Raw genomic sequence first — 25,560 nt, 5'->3', positions numbered from 1 at the left:
ATAACAGACATGTTGATTGGCTGGGTAAATTGTACAATAACAGACATGTTGATTGGCTGGGTAAATTGTACAATAACAGACATGTTGATTGGCTGGGTAAATTGTACAATAACAGACATATTGATTGGCTGGGTAAATTGTACAATAACAGACATGTTGATTGGCTGGGTAAATTGTACAATAACAGACATGTTGATTGGCTGGGTAAATTGTACAATAACAGACATGTTGATTGGCTGGGTAAATTGTACAATAACAGACATGTCGATTGGCTGGGTAAATTGTACAATAACAGACATGTTGATTGGCTGGGTAAATGTACAATAACAGACATACTGATTGGCTGGGTAAATTGTACAATAACAGACATGTCGATTGGCTGGGTAAATTGTACAATAACAGACATACTGATTGGCTGGGTAGATTGTACAATAACAGACATGTCGATTGGTTGGGTAAATTGTACAATAACAGACATGTCGATTGGTTGGGTAAATTGTACAATAACAGACATATTGATTGGCTGGGTAAATTGTACAATAACAGACATGTTCATTGGCTGGGTAAATTGTACAATAACAGACATTTTGATTGGCTGGGTAAATTGTACAATAACAGACATGTTGATTGGCTGGGTAAATTGTACAATAACAGACATGTTGATTGGCTGGGTAAATTGTACAATAACAGACATGTTGATTGGCTGGGTAAATTGTACAATAACAGACATGTTGATTGGCTGGGTAAATTGTACAATAACAGACATGTCGATTGGTTGGGTAATTGTACAATAACAGACATACTGATTGGCTGGGTAAATTGTACAATAACAGACATGTCGATTGGTTGGGTAAATTGTACAATAACAGACATACTGATTGGCTGGGTAAATTGTACAATAACAGACATGTCGATTGGCTGGGTAAATTGTACAATAACAGACATACTGATAGGCTGGGTAAATTGTACAATAACAGACATGTTGATTGGTTGGGTAATTGTACAATAACAGACGTATTGATTGGCTGGGTAAATTGTACAATAACAGACATGTCGATTGGCTGGGTAAATTGTACAATAACAGACATGTTGATTGGCTGGGTAAATTGTACAATAACAGACATGTTGATTGGTTGGGTAAATTGAACAAAAACAGACATGTTGATTGGTTGGGTAAACAATAACAGACATGTTGATTGGCTGGGTACATTGTACAATAACAGACATGTTGATTGGCTGGGTAGATTGTACAATAACAGACATGTCCATTGGTTGATAATCAGAAGAGTTTACAGCTACTGACTTTTGGACAGCTCTTGAATCTCTGTTTAACTATAGATGTGAATTGCCACAGGCTTGCTATAATGGACTGTGTAATTACCAAAGGTTGAAAAAGAATATTTTGATAAAAAACAAAAGGAATACTGAATACTCAATTTTTCTTACAAGGATTTTTAAATTCCCAAAGGAAATTACTTTGTAAGTCCATTCGTGAACTTGAAACAAGCAGATGGCAGTGGTTGTAAGTAACATGAATATTGAAAAGCTGTTTAAATATCCTTTGTCTGATTCTTTGAAATAGTTGCCATTATGTAGTCACGCCAAATTTTGCTAATGGCTATAAATTCTGAACAAGTTTATATCTTTGAAACATCCACTGCGGACAAAGAGTGGTTACTAGAAACTGGCAAAAACTCATGTTAATGTCTGATTACAGGCTAGTTTGGAAATGCTAGCATTTATTTCAAATGCATTGTCAGAGTTTGTAAGCCAGGTTGGATTGTATCATAAAGTAAACTTTACATGCAAATGCTTGGTGTATACATATAATCCAAAAGTTTACCAACTCTGAACTAAACCAGTTTGGGCAATGTTTCATAAATGGCAAAGTGAAATACACTATTGCTTTTTGATATGCATGTAATGTTTCCTAACTGTACAAACTTTCAATGAAATTGATTCAGATATTTTGCAGTAATGGCTCTGAACATGAAAGGTTTTGTAACCAAAATGGCCATAATTACAGTCATAATGGGTCATTACATGAAACAAACAGAGGTGTACATTTACCCTACAGTGCTAATTCAATGTACTGTACGTTCAAATGTGCCTCGCTAAATGGCTGTGCAGTGTAAAACTTTCACAACAAAATGGCTGCTGTACAGTCACATTGGATTGTATAGCACAATATATTGACATGCTAATGGCCTTACGCAGATTTTGAATGGAATTTACCGGTATACTGGCTATCATGGCTAACTGACAGTGTACAGATGCAGCAACAGACAGACAGACAATGGTACGGAAGGTGTAGAAGCTGTAAGCCGCTATGGACTGTGAATCCATTAGAACTAATAAGCTCAGCTCTGGTCTTATTATCAGAATGTCCTTCTGTTGTTGGAATGATGATTCCAGTGGGTATAACAAATAATGCAAACAGGCAATTATCTCACATCTCCCGTGTCAGCTTACAGTGACAACTTATAATGAGGCAGAGGAGCAGCACGTTCCGTGAAAAAAGACAGTAGAGCTGTCAAGAAGTAATTTCAGCAGATTTTACACCAAATATCTCCATTATGCAGATGGTTGCGAAGAGTTCCTAGTCAGTATACCACTCTGAACCACAATTGTGTGGTAAGACAACATTTCAATGATTCCACAAAATACCTGCTGTACCTGCTTTCATAAGTATCTCACTATTGAGAACAGTCATTGTGTTTAAAAAATTCAAGTAAAAAAGTGCTAGTGCTACTACGTTATTGGGACTGCATTTTGTGGTTATGATTTGATTCAGTATCACATATCTAATATACAAAATTCATCAGTGACTAAGATTTCCACTGTACCAACTGTGACGTCACAATAAAACATTATTTGTCAGTCAAGCCAGTTTTGCAACAGTCTGGTCACAATAAAACATTGGCTGATGACTTGTAGTGAGCAATCTGATTGACCTACAGGTCACCAAATCAGAATCCAAAAACAACCATGGCATGATGTGACCTTATATCACAATCTGAATCCAAACATCCTCATCTTCAAAGTATGACAATAACAGGGAGGATATATATGTGCCCTCTGCGTCTCATTACGACAACAAACTTTTATTTGTAGTTTGATCAAACAGTGACCAATTATTAATCATGACAAGAGTTTCTGCGGACCCTCTCTCACTGACACCTGGGGTGGGGGACAGCCTTTCGAGATGGGGCATTCAATGCTCTTTCACAAGGGTTCTTTTTCCTTAGAGAAAAAACAAAACTGGGGATGGTATCTAATAGGGATCAATAAAATCAGGCAATAAGAATACATGTACTTGTAGTATATTGATATAACTAAAATTAACTTTACAACAAGGAGTAACATTCACTGTGTATGAAAGCCAGCACTTCATTGGACAGTATACATCAGTGCAATATATAGAAGTGCTTTGCCTACCTTTCCTTGTTTACCAGGTGTTTTTGTTGCTATGCAAACGACGGTAGACATGGTAGGATTACTGTTGCACCTGTATTCACAGAATCCAACGGCGTATGCATCGATACACTGACTTAGTTGGTAATCTCGGGAATAGAGCTGGGTAAGTCCATGAACAAAGCCAGTATCCTGTGTGTGAACAATGTGTATTTAGGGAATAGCGTCTGGCTAGCTGGGTAAGGCCATGAATAAGATTGTACTCTGATCAACATGCCAACTGACCGAATAAGATTGTACTCTGATCAACATGCCAACTGACCGTTGAATAGTTTTGTCATACAGAGTATGTTACCTCCATCAGTGTGCAAATCTACGAGTTCTATATCAGTAATGATCAGTATATGATTGGCACAAAATCATTTTTCTTATCTGTTCTAGGCTTTCACAATCCCAATATTTTGCATTAGTGAATTGTATGCCTTTTGCATCTCAGACACAAAGGAAGATTAAAACAGAATTATCAAAACTATCTTTTGAATACGGTACCCTTTACAGAAAAAATTTAAATGATTTTCTTAAATTTTGTCAATGTTTCTGAACAGTATGTCTGAATTGGTGTTTGGAACAGATATCCTGACTTTTATTTTGGTGCATTTGTCAAGACTACAATTTCAACATGTCCTCATTCTTCTGAAGGTTAAACAAGGATTTTCAAATGAGAACCAGAGAGTAAATTAAGGTAAAAAACCAATCATACCTCCTTGTAAAGTCCAGTGAGAGCCATCCATCTCATTGGTTTGTCTGTCTTATATGCAATCAGCTGACATCGTCTGAGTCTGCTATTCCTTTGAAAAACTCTAGAGGGCTCCCTTTCACCTGCAACATGAATTAAGATTATGTAATAATCTACCATCCGATCTACCATTTTTGGTGCTACGATAAAGTGAATAAATAGACCACTGTAGGTTATTTTGTGTGGAATACATGCATGGTGAGACACTGGTGAATAGATAGTGCTTTGACCCCAGTCACATGACCTGGGTTGCCGAAAAATGGCTTTTATATATGTGTGTGATTTGAAAGTATAGCGATGCTGTGATTGGCTACTGTCGGCCCACATTTGTTTGAAACATTGAAATTCAGATATGATGACGAAGTGAATGAGTGTTAGGCAGCTGTTGTTAGAAAATATCAACTAAGAAATCATACAAAAAAACAAGAAATGCATAGAAGATCAATTTTGATGCAAAGATAATAGCAGGTGTGAATTTTGTGGCGGAAACCATCCGTGCCGGTACCAATAAATAAATTGTGCCTTTTTCTGAGGGAAATTTGTCACTGAACTTGGTGATAGCCATTTTGTTTCCAAACTTCCTACATTTCTAATGTATATACCAGTGTACCGGCCTTTGCCAATGTATCGAACCGCAAACGACAGTGTATGTCAGAGCTACATGTACTGAATACCTCTTTTTTCTTTCATTAGCAATATATATCTTTCCTTAAACAGGAAAGTTTGTCAGACCCAACAGCAAATAGGGAAAATCGAGAAAAAATTCAATAAACACATAACTGTGTAGTACCTAGGCTGCACTAGCCACAGTACATGTAAGTCTCTGTGTTCGCGCTGCCCATTTGCCACGTTGGCAAATGCCAATTGAAATCAGCAGTGGCAAAGAAAAATCGATCCTAATTTGCCACAGTGGCGAAAGTGATTTTTGTTGAAAAAATTCCGCAAAATAAGCAAAAACGTGGGGTTTCTTAGTCTTTTGTTGATCTGCGCTTCTCTTTCGGCGATTCGCGAAAAAACTACATCTACTTCCGTATTGTTCTCTCCGACGTACGCAATTGCAATCGAGCCAAGTCTCGCGAGAGATTTGACGTCAATTTGTACAGGGTACAGCTACAGCATGCACATAAATGACTATCGCGAGAATTGAAAATGCAGGCAGACACAATCGAGCCCTACGGTAGTCTCGCGATAAATTTGACGTCATTTTGTCTAGTGTACAGCAAGCAAAGCGAACACTTGCGAGAATTGAAACTTTTGCTACAGCAGATATACGCATTTTAATCGTGGTCACAACGTTCGGTGTTGAAATTTATTTGCATCGTGGTCTAGACGTTCCGTGTTGCGCATTTTAATCGAGGTCTTATTTTAATGGTGGTCGATTTGCATCGCGGTCCTCATGGTCCGGTATTGACCCAACGACACATTCCGTATTGTTGTCGATTTGCATCGCGATCTCGACGTTCCGTGTTGTTGTTCATTAGAGAGGTTATAATCTAATTATGTGTACGTCTGTAGGCACACAGTGGCGTACGCGTATCCATGCTCAGTTGTGATTTTTTTGGTTGATTTTGCAGTGTTGATTTTTCAGAAACATACGAAATTCGTCTAAGTTTTAAGAAACAATTAATTTCTCTACACGAGGACTATTCAAGCTCGTTGTATCCTCGCATTAAATTTACCAATTTTCTGTAATACAGTTATTTATGTGGTTTAGGGAAATCTTTGTGACAGCTTCAGGTAAAAAGTTGAATTAGACGACAACATTTCATTTACGTCAGGAAAACATAGCACGTACGTCTTGTACAGGTGAACTCTACCTACGGAATTTTCTGATAAAGATGTTTGCTAATTTACAATGATACTCATACATAACGAGATTTCCTGTCTAAATTCCCGCGAATCACCGAGAAAATCTAAAAATTACCACACGTAATTAAGACTACGTGTAGAAGTGTCCGTTTGATGACGTTCGGAACGTCTGTGCCACATGTACGCGACGTCTTGTACGACGTGACAAAGACGCTACGTGTACTGATGGAACGTAATTACATGTAACCAAACTTCTATTTTAATCGCAGTCCGAACGTTCAGTGTTGCTGTCATGCTGTTGATTTGCATCGCGGTCCCAACCTTCCTTGTTGCAGTTTATTTTAATCGTGGTCTCAACGTTGCGTGTTGCTGTCGATTTGCATCGCGGTCCAGAATCAAGCAATTTCCAGTGTTAAAATGAAGACAATTGGATACAAGGTTGATAGTTTATTCTTGTGCATGCAACCGACATTGGAGATCATAGCATTATAGAAAGCTTTGTTTTCGTAAAAATGTGTGGCTAATAAAATTTGTCTGTGGCTAATAAAAATTTGAAACTATTCGCCACAGTGGCTAACAGCTTTCCAAACCCAGCGCTAACACAGTAAGTGGCTGTGAAAGTCACCTACTACCGTACAGTAATTAACCTACTCAAACATACCAGCCACAATTATTGACACTGATCATCTTCCTTCCATGTCGATCAATGGTGTATAGTTTAATACCCTCTGATTATGTCAAGCTTTATGGAACCATACCATGCACAATTCAGTGATTAGCTATGGTATCAAATTTCTGTAGTAATTAGCTATCAGATAAAGTGTAATATTTCTCTGCCTATATTAGCTACCATCCTGCTCTACAATATCTGCTGTGCTTTTATTCAAGTCAGTCTGGAAGAATGGTGATTGTCTCAATGACACATCCTGTTTGAATCTCAGTTGTCTTTCAGAATACCAAGGCTCTGCAAATTATTTAATCATAAGATTAAAATTAATCAGTAATTTAATCACAAGATTGAAAATGGCGACCCAATCACATTTTTCCAAACCATCTGATTTGTATCATGAACACAACATGCAAGTGTACTGGGTACATATCATGGGTGAGTTTTGAGGCTGACCCTTATGAGACAATTTTGTAAAAATCAAATTTAATAATGCAAAGAATACTTGTATTTACTAATGCAACATCAATATGACCTGAACTGACAATTGCATTTATTTGGTGACAGATTCAGAGAAGAGTTTCAGAACTCCTGCATTGGTGCAGTGCTGATGTCAAGATTCACAAATTCAATGGGAATGAGGCCAAGTTAAGCCTGTGATGTTGCAAAACAGCAACTCTAATGACACTAAGTAAAACCTAATCAGTCCCATAATATCATTATAACTAGAAATTGCTGTAGAAATTATTGCAAAGTCATTAACTTCAACATTTATTTTAATTTGTTGTTCACATGCGTGGCACACAAACAAAACAACACCCTGATGACTCTCAAAACATGTTTTTCATTTCCTTAAATTTCAAACAAACACACTAAATTTGCTCTAATGTTAATTATTTTAACATCATTTTCACATATTTTGCTGTGTGCATCAATTCACTATCTTTGTGTTGTGCTGTACATGCCTATAAAACAACAAAACACTACCAACAATATCCCCATATCAAATGTCAGTTTTTCAAAAGGTCCTTAAGGCCAGAGAAAAAAAATTGGCAAAGCTACAAAGGAAGTGAGCGAAATCTATTTTATTATATTTTTATGACCAAGCAGACTCTCCCACTAAGTTACATTGTTACTTTTGACTTGGAGTCTAGATTTTACAAACCATCAACCATAACAGAGGCATTACATGTGATAGACAGGCAGTGCTAGTGTCGACAGAGCAAATTCTTAGTATTTCCATATACTTAGTACTCCCAGAAGAAAAAAGAAAAGAGTAGAAATATGCACAATAAACATTCCCTAAAAAATGCAAAATGGAAGAAAATATTCGCCCAATTTTAAAAGAAAACTGAAAAAGGTTAATGTCGATGTGGTCATTCCAAGGAATAATGAGATAGCGTTGATCGCTATTTCACGTTTGTCACTAAATATAGCGAAACGTGCATGACATGGGACAACGCTGACTAAACATTCAGACAAAATTTTGTACTTGTATGCATGGCTGTTGATCGGATGCAGTTTGTAGTCTGATCCATAAATTCATATGGATTACTGTGACTTTTAGTAGCCATTGTAACACTAGCAGGTTTTATTTTTGTCGTTTATGTGGAAAATGCAGACAAATATTTATTTATGCATATCAATGTGAGAAAAAATGATGTCATTTGTGATCAGCGCTACTATTCTTCTTGGCCTATATAACAGCAATCTGACCAGTAGTTCCAAATTTCTTGATTCTTTGACCATTTCCAATTTTCTTTCACTAATTGCACTACTTTTTAGGCCTGAAATATTTACTGAATTGAACAAATCACAAATTCCATCCCTTCAAGCCAGGATGTATTTAATACATACATATTGGTACGGATGCTATACCGGTATATTGCAAACAGCTCCCCATGCAAGATACGTAAATCTATACTGTAATTCCAGTTTTCACAAGTATTGTAATTCTCATTTTATTTCGTTTTTACTCTCAGTTTACTTTTTATCAGCCCAATTTTTACTTCTGTTTGTGCTCATTTTTATTTGTCAGCTTTTGCCCTGAAGAAGGCAACTTGTGTGTTGCAGAAACGTCGGTATTTTTAAATAAAGATCATTAGAAGACAAGGAGTACTGGTTGAACTGCCTTCTTTATTAATTTATCTATAAGAGCTTTTCAAACTGTTTTTGATGATTCACTGATCTCACACTAATTTCTGTAACTCTGGATGCATGTAATCTGAATCTTACCTGCAATGTTCCAGTGATACACAGCAGTGTTAGTTACTATGGCGATGACCTCGGCATTGACCCATGTCCAGTAGGCTATTTTGGAATCCATGGTACATCTGTATTTCATTTTTTTCAGCTCCAGATCAAATATTTCAATGTGTCGCCCACCTGTAACAAATAGAATTGTGGAACTTCTTATCGTAATAAACAATTAAACCACACATAAAATACAACTAGTAAGCATCAGTCAATATTCCCTATTAACTAGTAATCTGACAAAACTACAGACTCTATATCCTGACCAAACAAAGGTCACAACTCATGACGGTCACTAAAGTTATCTTCCATGCAGATTCCACTTACTGAAAGCTTGTATCCCTTTACGTTTTCATTCCAAATACTCATAGGGGCATTTTCTGACTTTATTAGCAACACAAATCAGGTCTGCTTTGTAATTTTACATCACTATCCTGACAGCAGCTTTTGTGGACTGAATGAATATATCTCTTTGTACTGGTACAAGTAACCGTAACCACCCCCACACACCCTTACAACACAACAACAGTAACAGAGGACAAGATGCATTATGAGGTAATGACACAAAAACTTTACAAGAACATTAAACGGGTTCAAACAAGGGAGTCTTTGTTAGACTTGTGTAGCACGACACTTACAGAGAATGCTTCATTGATATATCCTGTCATTTTATACATTCAACCTTTTGGTCCTAACAGTTGTGGAGTAGCACTCAAAATAAAGGGTTATGTGTACTTTCATATGGTTACATGTCATGGATATACAGAGAAGGTGAATCTGTCTTTGCTGTGTTGTTTGACAGTGCAGAATTATCTCTGTCAGGGGCAAGCAATCTTATTTTAGAATTATCACCTTCACCACCCTTAACCTGCCCAGCTCATTTATCACCATTCGGTCAAGTTGATTAGAACTAGAGAAAGACAACATGTCCCATATGATGCATTTTAACAAAAACTTGAAGATTTGAAGGTCCCTGAAGACAGAGATACTGTACACATGATTTTTACAGACTAAAGCTTCTATAACATACCAAGCTAAGTGGATGAAAATACATATGGTTTGGCTCAATACCAGTTTTTACTGACATGGCAGATGGTGAAGTGTTACTGTCTAGCTGGAAAAGGTATTGTAGATTTATCACCTTAATTTAAGGTAGATGCACGTCCAGGGAAAGATATTTGGACTCTCAAATTTTTAAAATTCTTTTCCGATCTTCCACTTTTAAAGGGCTCATTTTAAAGCCTTTGGAGTATAAAAACTTTTCACCGTCATATTTTCCAAAAATCAAAAATTTTATTTTCCCCCCATACACTGTAGAGTTAACAGAGGGATGGCAGCCATTTTGAATTTCAAATATGGGTACGCAATTTGTTACTCTGGACAAAAATTTTCCCTGGTGACCCCTCATTTTTATTATTTTTGATTTTGTAAGAGAACTGTTGCAAGTTTTGTTTAGGAAAGTTTGAGCAAAAGTTTAAGTCTTTCACTTTCGATGGAGGCCCATACTACCTAAAGGGTATACAATGATATTGTAGAATTGTCACCTTTTAGGGCAAGCAATGATATTGTAGAATTATCACCTGTAAGGGCATGCAATGGTTTTGTAAAAATTATCACCTTTTAGGGCAAGCAATGATATTGTAGAATTATCACCTGTAAGGGCATGCAATGGTTTTGTAAAAATTATCACCTTTTAGGGCAAGCAATGGTATCGTTGGATTCATCGCAGCTGACTCAGCTGTACTTGGCCAACTTCGTGGATGAGGAGATTTGCCTTGCATGTTGACAACTGTAACACGTCCTCTGATGAATCGCTTCCTTCTGTCCTTTCTGTTCTCATGACAACAACACACCCACTTGTGTGATGTCATTGTCACCTTCTGTACGTTGATCTGTTCATGTTTGATTTCGTAATCACGGAGCTGAAGGAAAAAAAAGAAAGGATGTTAGATCAATTGGAACACTGTGAAATAGTGTTCAAATGCAACGTAAAGCAGTTTTCGTTTCCATTTCAATATTTTTAAAATTTTACAATCTATAAATCATTAAAGTAAATAGTATATAAGTAAAGTTCAAGTTTTTCTGATTTTCTTCTTCTTCTTGTAACATCCAATTACAGATCATTTGGTTTTATGACATCATTGCCTTCAAAGACTCCTATTTAAAGTGTGACATGACATCAAAGGTGATCATGAACCATTTGAGTCTGAGAACTTTGGATTTTGACTTGCAAAGACAGAGTTATGACATAAAAACCAAATTCTACAGGTAAAATTTATTATGTTTCTTAATCAATGTAACAATAAACAAACATATGCACTATATAGCAAATTAAACAATGTACATACTCAAATTACGGTACACAGTAGCATGCATGGATGGTATATGTTGGCACATGGTTGTTTAGAAGATTATATTCATGTTGCAAGGATGTGTAATGGAGTACATTAACACATGAAATCATACACCATGCAGAAATACAAGCAAGCAGATGAACAAGTACAACATTTTGACACTGCTTTCAGAAATAATGATCTCTTTAGAGAGGGAATTATTGAACCAGCACTTGAGAGGATATAAGGCTGCAAAGGACACAATGAGAGTTTGACAATTCAATGACAGAGAACATTCATACGGAGTCACGTACAAACAATTCAATCACAGCTAAATGAGCAATCATTTCAAACTGGAAGAGTGTCAAGGCTGGTTTATCAACCATTAACCATACACTTTACACTGTAATGGCCTCATCAGATTGTTTTCAATGGTAAACAGTAGTCACTGAATAGAGTTAAATTGTCATTGAAGCTAATCATGGTCAGGTCAAAGTTAGAAAGAAAGCGTTTCTCATCCTTTCACACATAGTTAAAAACTACATGTAGCCAAGCACCATGTGTATTACATTCTCTTGAAAAACAACTGAGTGTAAAAAATAGTGACAACATCACTGTTCGCTCCCATATAGTTATCAAAACAAGTCAACAATGGTATGAAACATGGACATACATATACAGACAGACTGACATACACAGACTGGCACAGAGTGATGACATTGACCCCAAGTGTGCCTTGGCCCATGGAGAGTGATAAAGATATAACAAACAGCTGAATGCAATGATAAAATAGTTAAGTATAGGCCTATACAGGCACTGAGAGTGAATATGTTACAGCAATTTGATTAGTTTCTTTTCCTTTTCTACTTCTGTGATACTATTTAAGACAATCAATCTGCAAGGCAGTTTATGTATTGACAAATATGTTATCTTTTACAAGCACACAGTAAACTGTTCTTGATTTTTCATTTACAATATTTGACATAGACTGAAATACATAACATGCAACCAATGTTTACACTTTGCCCATACACCAGATACATGGAGAAATTTCAACATACAATCATCAACTCAGAAACCCTACAGGAAAAAGTAAACATTGTTTTCTTCCAGAGCAGCTGGTACATCCACATCTGGAACAACTTACAACAATTACACAAGGATGATGACACAAGAGATATTAAACTGTGGTGAACTTGACTATTCCTTTCAAATCCTTACCTAACTTGTCATCTTAAACTAAAATACACTGCATGGTTAATTGTGCACAAAAATACATCAGGGTGGACCATTTGATAAGGGATGGTGTCTGAAGATCGATGAGGTACATTATCTTTTTTATCCAATCCATTGTACATTCTTTTTTCCCCACTCTCCAACCTTTTCTTTTTGTCAGGCTGAATTTTTTATTGGCATTTGTTTGGAATTTTTTCAAAATCTGCCAGGATTTTTTTACCACATTTCAACACCAAATACAGTTTACCATATCAAATGCTTACTAAATCACCACATTATATACTCTTAGTTCCAGTAGGTATAAAATTACCAAAAAAAATCTTAAAAATACAAAATGAAAGATATCCCAGTAAAACTGAAAGTTTCGCAAAGTTCCCCCAAAAATTCAATATTCCGGATTTCAACTTAATTTCAATATATCTTATTAACAAAAACCCTAAGGACCGGTTTACTAAATATCAAAGCAATCAGACTGGTAAATTTTGAGAAACAAATTTTTTGACCAAAAATGAGAAAAATTGCCCCCCAAAATACAAAATTGCAGATTTCATCCTAATTTTAAATATATTTAATTAACATAAACCCTAGGAACGTGTACACTAGATATCAAAAATACCAGATCAGAAGTTTCAGGAGAAAAATTTTTTGACCAAAAAAGGCAAAAATTGCCCCAAAAATAAAAAAAAATAGCCAGTTTCAACATACCTTCAATACATTATATTGAGATTAATCTTAGATACCTGTATACCAAATACATGTATCAAAGCTATCAAATCAGCAGTTTTTGGATTAAAAAATTTTTTATCAAAAATTGGGAAAATTGCCCCAAAATTACAAATATGACAATATCAATACAATATGTACAAGCATGACTGAGGTCATTCTGAGGAACATGAATATTAAGCTTCATAGCAATCAGACGAGCGATTTCAGAGAACAAGATTTTTTGACTAAAAACGGAAAAGATACCCTAAAAATACAAACATGCAAATTTCATCCCAATTTTTGCACACATAATTTAGAATACCTAAAGAAATCTGCATACCAAGTTTCAACCAAATCTGACGAATGCTTACTGAGTTTTAGCCATTCGCAGGATTTTTCCTTTTTTTCCCCTCACTTGCATATTTTTGGCAATGACATGTTCATTTGAACAAATTCACATCTCCATCCCTAGGTGCACCTGTACACCAAATACTAAGACAGTAGGTGCTACGGTTTAGGAGTTTTTGATATGGACGGACTAACAGACATACATACATACTTACATACATACACACAGACGCCATTTTGCCACCTTATACGAATACCTCCCATTTGCATATATACATATGCATATATGGGAGCGTAAAAATAGGATTGTGGAATCCATGCATGGCAGAAAATGTTCACATTTTGAAAGGATTGAGTACGGACTGCAGATCTTAACACTTATCATCTTGTTGCTTTGGGTAAACACATAAAAACTGGCCGTGTTTACCAGAAACTGTATGCAGCATAGTTTTACACAAGTTCAGAAAGATTTTTGAATCTCTTTACTCTTAAAATTTTTAAAAATATGTGCATTTTTTGGTCTTGTTTGCAGGATAGTGTTTTACAAAAGTGAATTTAAAGGAATTGATACCCTACAGTGCATAGTTATTGCACACAGTCAGGTACTATACTTATAACCTTAAAAGAATGGTCCAATGAGTAATTTCAAACATCACATATTATTTTTTCATTGTATATACATAAGATGAAAGGAAGGCTAAAAATAGTGGAGTTGACTGATTTCATATCCTGACAAATAAGTCAGGATATCTCGTTGGGAAATGAAATTTAATTTCCTAAATCCTTCTTTGTAATCTCAGATTTTTTCCAGGGTCAATGGACTTTCTAACATAATTGTACTGTACACCGATTGTATGGTACAATTGTCTTTCTTTTTGTTTTCTACTGTAACATTTATACAATTAAACAATATGCCATTCGATGAAAAGAATAAATTCATACATACATCTTTGCTCTCATTATTCACTGTATTCATCTGTTTATGAAAATTACATTGCGTTCAATAGCCAGCAAACATAACCTTGGAACAAAGGGACATTCATGAAAAACATGAAAATCAATTAAAATCATTGGTATGCCACCTTTGAGGTAGCAGGTTCCTCAAAATTGAAAAAATTAAACTTTTTCTCAAACTTTACAACTGTAAGGAAACTTTTAATCATTTCCTTTTTTATATAATGAAGCTGAGCAACTTGTGGTACTTAAAGAAATAAATTACCCATATATTTATTAAGATTTAAAATTCAAATGGCCACCATACTGGTGTTGACTCCATGAGGGAAAATCAACTGTTCAATTTTCACCGCAATAAGCTCATGAAAACTTGAAAACTCCATGAGCTTCAAAATGAGCCTCGCCAAGTAGTGGTAGACTACAAATGTATTGTAAAAGTCTATGAGTTCAAGTAAGTCTGAAGTGCATTGCACCTGAAGACAATAAATGTTCCTTGGTGCACTATCATGTACAAGTACTGGTATGTGTACCAGTATAGAGTAACACAAAATTTACACAAATTTCTAAAATGATCATGATTTTCATAAACCCATTTAGGCCTTACTGATAGGCATTCTCATATTTGATTGAACATCCAATGTAATGTCACCCACATCCTATGCTCAATTGCACCTCTAAGTAACTTTCTACCAAAGTCTCTAACAGCAAAATATTGAACACTGAATATTACAGACTGTAGCACAAACAAATCCAGCATACAAGGTCATGTAGAGGTCTTGAAAATGACCTTTACTAAGTATCACAGCCTATGACCTCCTTTAGTATTAACTAAAGAAAGAGTTAGATATCTTTCATGTGAGAGTGGTTACATGTAAATGTTGTATACAGTCACAATGATCTGTTCAACTCAGAATTAGCCAGCTGAAGACAATTAAAGATTGCAAACAGATATAATGAAAAGTTTGCTCTATAAAGATACCTTTATCACTTTAATATTCAGCTACCTGTGGTGGTGAACAATACAAAACACTTGTTAAAAAGAAAATTCTGCCTGTTCAAAAGCTTCTTGTGATATCTTTCCATCATTTAACTAAACAATATTTGTTTAAATATGTCCTGATGTTATGAAAGTATTGATTGTTTTGTTGGAAAAAAATACTTCCTGACCACAGCGACAAGCACACATGTGAATGGTAAATTTGTGACCCTGTTCACCAAGGTTTTCAGACGTTTCATAAAAAATATACACTGTATTTGAGCAGGACTTTATCGCTTTTCCTTTCACAAATCTCTGTTTACAAATGTTGTAAAATATACTGGAAATGCCTGTATGCTAGCAGAGTGTGACACTGTAGTGTAAAAATAACTGTCTGCTTTGATTCTTAAATGGGCACTTATTGCAGGGAAACAATCAAGGAAATACAAAACTTTCGTATGTAAAAGTTTCTGTATGCATCTTTGAACTGCTTACAAGCTTACCTTTCAAAATTTTGAGTTGACACAAAACTAAGAATTTGATTATCCTAAATCACGTGTCTAATAATGATATAGATGTGTTCTTGGTACTCCCAATCTTACTGCTTTAGACCTAGACTGTAACTTTTGCTGCATGTTCAAAATTCTCCAAGTGATTTCACAAAATTTAGTTTGTTTTCAGTGACAACCAGCAACCCACTCTATTTGCCATTGGCAATAAGAATATTTCTGGAAAAAATGTATACACTGTAGTTTCATTTCAAAAGAATTTTTTCAAAATATTTACCCTAAGTTTACCTTTTCTGATGCTATTTATGTGTGTGTGTGTATTGGAAACATTTGGAATTTAAGAAAGTATCTTTGGTAAGTTTTATTTTCATTATTTCATTTTATTTGCTATTATGCCTGTATTCTTTTGGGTGAGGACAATCATAATTCATGAATATTATGTCGTGACTATGAAACATAACATCACCTTGCTCATTATGCCAGACGCACAAAAGGTTTAAATGCTTCTATTTCACACTGTGATCACTTTTATCCAGTGCCCAAATTCAAAGGAATTCAAAATAACTCTCTGATAGCAAGGTGTATCCATTTAATAGCTTGTGAAAAGAAATCAAATTAGAATAGATCTCTAAAAGAGCAGATAGAACACAAACTACTAGTTTACAAAGAACCAAGCCCTTGAAAAGATGCACAGAAACTTTAAGTCTAAGTTTGTTTTGTGGTTAATTGTTCCATTCAAATCCTTGTAAACATTTGCTTACTTCTTTCAACACTCTGTGATTTCATTTTTTATAACCATGTTTGCTGGTGTACATTTACATAACATCACAGAAATAACTGTGTCCTTCAGCAATGTGGGTACTTTAAATAAAACTCAATCTCATTACCATGCATACAACAATTTGACACCAATATTTGAAGTAAAGCAATTTCCTTTTAGGAGACCTATTTAACTACGGGAAAGCACGGGAAATTCACAATGAAAATAATTGTTGTGGCACATTCAATTTTGAAATCTGTTTGCTGTACATATTAATCTAATATTTATCCTTAAATGCATCTTTATTTATCAGATCTTCACTGTATGTGCACATACAAATGTAGACTGCACATGATGATCAAAAGAGTCTGTATAATACTGGTATAGGGCCGTTCACAGTTTACGTCACTGTTCTCTCATTAATATGCAAAAATAAATATTCGTCCGCATTTTTAGATTACGCTTTTGAAAATTACACATGCAAGAATGACGAAAATACATCGCAGTGGGCGACTGCTAGTGTAACAATGAATACTAAAAAACATATTCACGACTCAGAGTACAAGCTGCAAAAACAGCCACGCATGCAACATTGATAAAATTTGTCCACATTTCAAGCTGCGTGTCGCACGCGTACAGCTATATTTAGTAACAAACCTGTAACCGTGAACAGCGCTATTGTTTTAAAATACTATATGTTGTATTGCATTTTTTTATCAAATATAGATGACTTTTGTTGATGACCAACATACTATAGCTATTAAAATGGATGTTGATCTCTACTGGCCGCTCTGTTCAAAACTAGAGTTAACGGGTGATATCCACTTTGTACTGTGATATCCACTAGCTAGCAGTGTGCAATGATATCTACCGTATAAGCAGTGTGTGGTGAAATCTACTGGCAGTGTACGATGATATCAACTGCTACGTGCAATGATATCCACTGGCAGTGTGCAGTGATATCTACTGGCAGTGTACAGTGATATCCACTGGCAGTGTGCAGTGATATCTACTGGCAGTGTGTGGTGATATCCACTGGCAGTGTACTGTGATATCCACTGGCAGTGTACAGTGATATCCACTGGCAGTGTGCAGTGATATCTACTGGCAGTGTGCTGTGAAATCTACTGGTAGTGTACGATGATATCAACTGCTACGTGCAATGATATCTACTGGCAGTGTGCAGTGATATCTACTGGCAGTGTACAGTGATATCCACTGGCAGTGTGTGGTGATATCCACTGGCAGTGTACTGTGATATCCACTGGCTAGCAGTGTGCAATGATATCTACCGTATAAGCAGTGTGTGGTGAAATCTACTGGCAGTGTACGATGATATCAACTGCTACGTGCAATGATATCCACTGGCAGTGTGCAGTGATATTTACGGGCAATGTGCAGTGATATCTACTGGCAGTGTACGGTGATATCTCTTCGCAGTGTACAGTGATATCCACTGGCAGTGTAGAGTGATACATGTATTCATTGCAGACAATCTTGCTGGGAGTCTTAGAACAATTCAAAAAAAAAGATTAAAGAACGAACACAAAATAACTTGGAGGCATCATACCCTTTCACTCTTTACAAACTACTTGTTTATGGAGTTATATACCTGAAAAATACTAGCTTTAAAATGCCAAGATCTCACATAACTATTACCAAAAAACCTTCTCATACATACCGTACAGTATCTCTGATATACGTCTTTTTATGCAGCTTTGCTGACAGTCCACAGTCATTGAGTTCACACTTCCGTAAGATTACAACTCCCTGAAGAGTCACACTGCCAACGATTTTATAATGATTTGCAAAATATGTCAGTTTCCATTTCCTAAATTCATGGTCAAATTCAAAGCCACATGCTGCAATTTACCCCTTCCCTTAGCAAATACTGTTGTCAGACAAATTGTTTGTACATTCTCCCATCCTTGTATGGCCATTTTATCCAGGGATACATGTATACTGTCAAAAGATATAATGACCCATTTGGCATTCACTATGTCCAATCTATTCATCCTTTCTTCTCTATTGAATTGGACCCTGACCAGTGGTTCCAATTATTCTAATGAAAACACAGCTCACACTACTGGTATTTGCTGAAGGACTTACATCTATACTTTTCAAACTAGATCCAGTACCCCACTAACACACAAATCTTCTATGATCAATGCACAGAAAAATATTGAACATTCTTGTCTGTCTGTCTAGTGATTTACATGTCTACTTTATCTATTTGTGTTTCAGACAATTATCTATTGTGAGAACAAAGGTACACCTGATTTAGATAAAGCAAATTTCGAAGTCACTCACAATGCATGAATCAAAGTTGGAATCTGGCTTATTATCTTTTCTTGCAGTTTTTTGCTACGATTTGATTTGATTTATTTAGCGTAACTATCAGTATAACCAACTAGAAGGAAAAAAAAAGAGAAAAGGCACAAATTGTTATGCTGGGGTAACAGACATGCTAACAACTTATTTCAACTGTGGTTCAAGCAAAGCGATGGACAGGCGGCAAAAAATTACACAAAATACGTGGTACACACACCAGTTTTTCTCTTAAATGTTCACATAATTAATTCCAAAATGAAAATTTATAATAGACTGATAAGAAGAAAACACCAAAAAACTCTTTTATCATATCACTATACAAAAGGCTGACCCTCTTTTCAAGGTAATAGCACTGTTCACGGTTACAGGTTTGTTAGAAAATATAGCTGTATGCCTGCGACATCGGACAACGCTGCTTGAAAAATGGACAAATTTTATCAATGTTGCATGCATGGCTGTTTTTACAGCTTGTACTCTGAGTCTTGAATGTCTTTTAGTATTCATTGTTACACTAGCAATTGCCTAAGATGTGTTTTCGTCATTCTTGCATGCGTAATTTTCTAAAGCACAATCTAAAACTGTGGATAAATATTTACTTTTGCATATTAATGAACAAACAATAATGTATAAAGCTGTGAACAGCCCAATGTCATTTAGAACTTTATTCAAGTCGATACATGGTATATGGGTAAAACTACTCTGATAAAACTGCATGACCCTCCTTCCCTCCCCCACTGCTGAAGTAGAAATAGAATAGGGGCCTGACTTAGAAGGGTATAAAATACATCTGTTATATACAAAGGATTGTGACACTGTCATTTCTGCATACACAACTCCTGCTCCTAGTATCTGTGACATTTCAGTTTTTAAAAGCAAAGTAGATTAAATAGTAAATAGACAATGCTTGTTAAACTGCTATCTCGCAAATTTATATATTACTACCATTGATCATTCATCTTACATGTAGCTTTCAAGATTCTAAACTCTCACCAGAAACCCTAAATTTTTTGCACATTTACCAAATACTGAGTGTCCTAATATAATTTAGGCTTTATATTAACCCTTTTCCTGCCGAGCGCCCCTGTCCGTTATCCTGCCAAGTCGGTCAAAACCGGCCCCCTTTTCCGTGTCTACAGAAGATAGGCTCTCCTGCACGCTTTCCTGCCAGGCATTTGGCGGGAAAATACCGCATTTTCGGGGTACGATTACCGACCATATACGTGTTAGACTTCAAAAATTTTTGCATGCCCGTATAGAGGGGCAACCGCTGATGAGGTTGTGTCCAGAAAATGACGAGGTCACGGGTGTTGTTTGCCCCGGGGGACGTGCACTTTTATGCCCTTTTCTAGCTTACTTTCGCGGAAGTAAAGCTCGTTCGCCGGCACGCACGGCCACACCGGGGAAACGTCACCTCTCTCGTGGGTTAGTAGAAGACCCAGGGGTTAGTGCTATGGGTGCGGGAGCACCCTCAAACCTGTCCTGTTTCCCCTGGGTTGTGTCACTTGGCCACGTACTTTGAACGACTTGGAAGAGTCGCACATTGCAGTCTGCTTTGACGTAGTGTCAACGACATAGTTCCGCCATTGAAGGAAGGCGTGTACGTAGTTTGGCCAGTTCAGTGAACACTTAGCTCGTTAGTGTTACCGTTTCCTAACACGTTAGTTGTGCAGTTGTTACTAAGGTGCAGTTTTGTACCACCTTAGCTCTGGACAGTGCAACTGCTCTATGCACTAACCCCAACGACAGATGGTTGGTACAACGTCTACGTCGCACGAGCACAGCCTCCGTTGGGCTGTGCCCCTCCCACGTGATACAACGCACGTTCATCCATTACTATAGCGTCCTTACGGATCTGCCAAAAACGAAAGTGGGGGTAAAAACAAAACAAACGAAAATATGCGATCCATAGATAGTATTTTATTCGGGAATAATTTACATTATGCCGAACAATAAATCTCGGAGTCTGTCTCGACGTCCGAGTGCATGGTCCGTGTTTCAAAAATTACAATCGGGGTGGCAGATCCGTGTTTCAAAAATTATAATAGGGGGAATTGTACAAAATAATCCGTCTAAACAAAACAAAACAAAACGAAAATATGCGATCCATAGATAGTATTTTATTCGGGAATAATTTACATTATGCCGAATAATAAATCTCAGAGTCTGTCTCGACGTCCGAGTGCATGGTCCGTGTTACAAGATTACAATCGGGGGATTGTACAAAATAATCCGTGTTTCAATTTACAATCAGCGGGATCGTAAAGCACAAACAAACGGCACAACCGTGCTCAAAATGTGATCATGGTCCGTGTTCAGAATACAGTCAAGCCACTGTTAGGCGAAGCTGTCCCCTGTCCGTTTTTTACGTCGGGTTCTCTTGCTGATGGGTGTCGTCGGGGCTGTGTGAGTAGAGGTCTGCACGCCAATGCTCCTCTTACCTCGTAGCATCATGCGATGATGAAAAACCGCAAAACACTCGCCCTCGTGAAGATGAACCCCGCACAGACTACATCCTTTGGACGTCTCAGACAGTCGTCCGCTCGCAGTGGTCTTACCCTCTCTGCTACATACTTTACAGCATTTCTGCCGCCCCTCCAACGGCTGACAACGTGCATCGGCTGATTTTGTGGATTGATGTACGAGGCAAGAGAAACAGTGGCCTCGACCTCTCTCACACTGGGCTGCGATCGCCCACAATAACCGCCAATGAGTTGTTTCCCGACACGCAGATGAAACATCTTATGGGTCAGCTTACTATCAGGGTGTACATGCTTGAAGCATATATATGCATTTACCAGGGCAACATCAATCAGGTAACATGCCAGATATGTCCACCATCTGTGGTTCTTGCGCCCAGTGTGAAAGTACTTGCGCTTCTGGTTGGCTCGGTCGACGCCTCCCATGTACCGGCGATAATTATACAGCGACAGAGGCACTTGTCGCCGCTCGTCTCCCTCCCCCACTGGCACGCACTCCAAGGGTGGATAGACCGTATTCAAGATCAGCACCTGAGCGTTACTATCCTGATAAGCAGTGATGTTAAGACGAGAGTCCGTTCTGGTCGTGGCTTTCATATCCCCAACAGACAGAGGAAGGCGCTTCCTCTTACCCGGCGGAATTAATTGAGGGGGCATGGTGCGACGATTACGGCGGTTGAAACTCCCGACCATGTAGATCCCGGTCTCCATCAGCTCTCTAGCAGTAACGACCGTGCTAAACAGGCTATCACAGAATAGGCTGTGATTATATCCACAGAATGGCTGGACCAGCTCCATCGTAATTCTTTTCACCACACCTCGCTCCTGCCGTCTCCCATCAGTCCGATCCCGATATTTCACACCTAGGTACGGTGCAAAGTTAGCTATGTATGCAGTGGTGGAGTCGCACAGCTGCCATATCTTGAAACCGTCTCGATCAGGCTTATGCGGTAATCTCTGCTTAAATTTAGAACGGCCCTTAAATCGCACCATGCCCTCGTCGATGGAGATCTCTCTACCCATCTTATAATTATTTACGCACCGGTCAACTATGGGCTCCATCCATGGATTGATTTTATACAGGGGATCCTCCTGACACCGACGTCGGCGGCGTGCCTCATCAGGATCACGACGTGGATCGTTCTCTGGGTCTGCCAGATGAAAGTATCGCATAAGCTGCTGAAAGCGACTGCGGGTAATCACAGTAGAAATACCCTGGTTTCTCAGAAAGGGATCGCTAGACCAATAATCCTCCACTGATGATTTACGGTCGATACCCATACAGACTAAGACGCCAATGAACGCCTGCACCTCTCGGTAGTCAGCGTTACGCCAGTATTTATCTATTTTCCTAGCGATATGTCGCTGGTGGAATTTGGCGTATTTATTAGTCTCGTCCTTGGCCAATCTGATCAGTGTAGCTGGAATAAACTTAAAAAAGTAATCGAGCTCACGGGCGTGGCTGGGCAAGGTGAAAGTCGTCCTCTCTCATGGTCAAAATCGGTCTCCTCAAATATATTAGCATCGGTAGTCTCCGACATACGCCAGACAGGAGGTGTGTCGTCCTCCGCCAACACAGCAGCAACGTCATCATCGTCGTCAGAGCTTGCCTCACCTACGTACTGCCTGTCATAAAAGTCATCGTCCTCTGCCGCATCCTCGTCAACCTCCGAGTCGGACTCAGCGGTGATATCACCGTCGTCTGGGCGTCTGGGCCTGAACTCGCCCGTAGCGGCATCAAGGATCATATCTGGCTCAAAATCAGGTGGGCTATCCTGATAACGAACCCTCCGCACTATCTTTTTCGGCGGGGACATCGCAGCACACGAAACTATGGCAGGAGCGGGCTCGGCAGCCTCTGCTGATGACGAGGACTCAAGCTCTTTCGCACTGGGCACAGGAACCTCTCCTGACGCAGGATGAGGGCTCATAGTAGCAACAGGTGGTGTCTCTCCCGGAGCAGCCGGGGGAGAACCAATGGCATCAGCCGTCTCATTACTCACTGTCTCACTAGCAGCAGCAGACGTAGTCTGTGCAGGTGAAGTATCTCCCACAAGAGCAGATGTAGTCTCTGCAGGTGAAGTAGTCTCTCCCGGAGCAGCCGGGTGAGAACCACTGGCAACCGGTGACCCGTCATCATCCTCATCGGCAGAACGATCGGTCTTACGTTTACGCTTACCACTGGGTTTTTCAGCCGGAGATGGCTTCGCCTTACGGGAGCGTTTCTTGCCCGACTTCTTAGAACGTTTACTAGGGACATCACAACGATCGCTACCACTACCGCCCGGAGACTCTGCATCTTTGAGCTTCAGTCGTCTGCTCGCCTTCAGAAAACTTTTGCGGTCCGTCAAGCTCATGTCTGGAACAGTGTCGACAGACTAGCAGGTCCCTCCCTTTTAAAGCCACAGGGAAACAAAGCCCTGGACATGATTGGACGCAGGGGTGTTAATATATGCAAACCACCTGTTATTATAATGGACCTACGGCAATCAGTCCACCAACCGGCGCTGACATTCCTACCTGTCATGTAAATTGCCTGTCCGCACCATTTGATATGCTAATAATACTCATTTGCGATGCAAATCAATCGAGCACTTAGCATAACATAGTCAATGTCATTAGCATCTCAACTTGACATTCCGTCCAGCTGGGTACGTGGCATGCGCACCTGCCACCCAAGGACGTTGCCCAAGCCCATGTTTAGTACGGGTGGGAAACCCGTATCTTTAACCTCATGTCCCTTCTAAGTACGCCTGCGCAGGGCGTATTGTCATCCAAGTCGGTGACAAGCCAACCCGACAGATTGCCCATTAAGCAGTAATGGACTGGCCGTCTCGTTCTTGTACGGCAACGAACAGTGCTTCAGCGGCTTGTTTAGGTCATAACCGTCGCCTGCCGAGCGGCTTACCCAACTAAGGCGGTCAAAGATGAAGGATGCCAAAATTGTCAACGGCTGTCTCGGCCTCGTCCGTTGGGCAAACATGGCTCCTTCAAATAACGTGGCCAGCACGTCTACGTCATCAGCGGTGATGACGACCCGTCATTGACGCCCGAGTGCGTAAAACTCGGAATATACCGACAGGTACCTCTACCTGAGTCGGTCATACTACAGTATAAACCAAACACAGGTCTGCCAACTCCCGTTAGACTCGGCCGTTAGCCGAACTTCACAGGGACAACATAGGCGTAACAAGTCGGTGAACAACGGTTGACGCACCTAACCGCAGCCGCCAAGTCGGTGAACAATGGTATCAAATTTTGAGGCCATGTTCCTGAATGGCAAGGCTGAGGCGGGTGTGTTTCGTTGCACGGCTTGAACGTCTAGAGCCAAGTGCAGCCGACAACGTCCGACATCTGAGTGGGTAGTCTTTTCGAGAAGGTAACAAGTCGGTTAAAAGCGGTGGTTACCCTTCACAAATGTCGCTCAAGTCCGTTCGGATCAGTTCCATGTCAGGGACTAATCAAGCCGAGTCCGTCAAATCCGTCCGCACTTCCCGTCAATCAGGACCAAGTCCGTGATTTTCGTCTCGCACCATTGGCAAAAAATTGCACCGCCAGCTGAGGCGGTCTTAGGCGGTTGCCTTACAGATTAGCGTTGCCGAGACGGTCAATTTCGGCCGCAATCTATGTAGTGCCTCAGAGCCAAGTTACCCCAAACTCCGCTAGAATACGTCAACGTGCTAACCTGCCAGTACGCTACTCGTCCCCCAAAAAAAAACCAGTCCCCCACCGGGGTGGGGGACTGGCTGGGTAGCTTCCGCACCTTTCCCTGTCGTTGGACTCTCTGTGAACCCATTTCGAGAGCAAACGCCGTTCCTCGCCCAAAACCTGTCCTCGAACGACCCCTAGCGCGAGCAAGGGTTTGCTACACGTAGTTCCGTCGACTAGGCAGGAAAGGGGGTACCAAAAAGTAGCCCGATTTCCACCGCCTTGGCAGGATAACGGCCGTGGCTGCTCAGATTCTAGCTACACCGAATTTCAAGCGGATTTCA

General features: G+C 38.9%; 1 protein-coding gene across 1 annotated transcript in view; it reads right to left on the bottom strand.

Moving 5' to 3' along the window:
* The window catches only part of LOC139144654 (clathrin heavy chain 1-like), a 41,664-nt gene that overhangs the window by 15,148 nt on the left and 956 nt on the right, over positions 1-25,560 (bottom strand). Inside the window, exons 2-5 of the mRNA XM_070715370.1 lie at positions 10,630-10,861; positions 8,922-9,071; positions 4,175-4,293; positions 3,439-3,606 (exon numbers count right to left, since the gene is read on the bottom strand). Coding sequence (XP_070571471.1) covers positions 3,439-3,606; positions 4,175-4,293; positions 8,922-9,071; positions 10,630-10,861 — 669 coding nt within the window. The remainder of the gene's footprint in view (positions 1-3,438; positions 3,607-4,174; positions 4,294-8,921; positions 9,072-10,629; positions 10,862-25,560) is intronic.

The sequence above is a fragment of the Ptychodera flava genome, chromosome 12 (assembly GCF_041260155.1).
Source record: "Ptychodera flava strain L36383 chromosome 12, AS_Pfla_20210202, whole genome shotgun sequence".
Taxonomy (NCBI): Eukaryota; Metazoa; Hemichordata; class Enteropneusta; family Ptychoderidae; genus Ptychodera; species Ptychodera flava.
The sequence above is the reverse complement of the archived record's forward strand: the minus strand, read 5'-3'. Positions and strand labels throughout refer to the sequence as shown.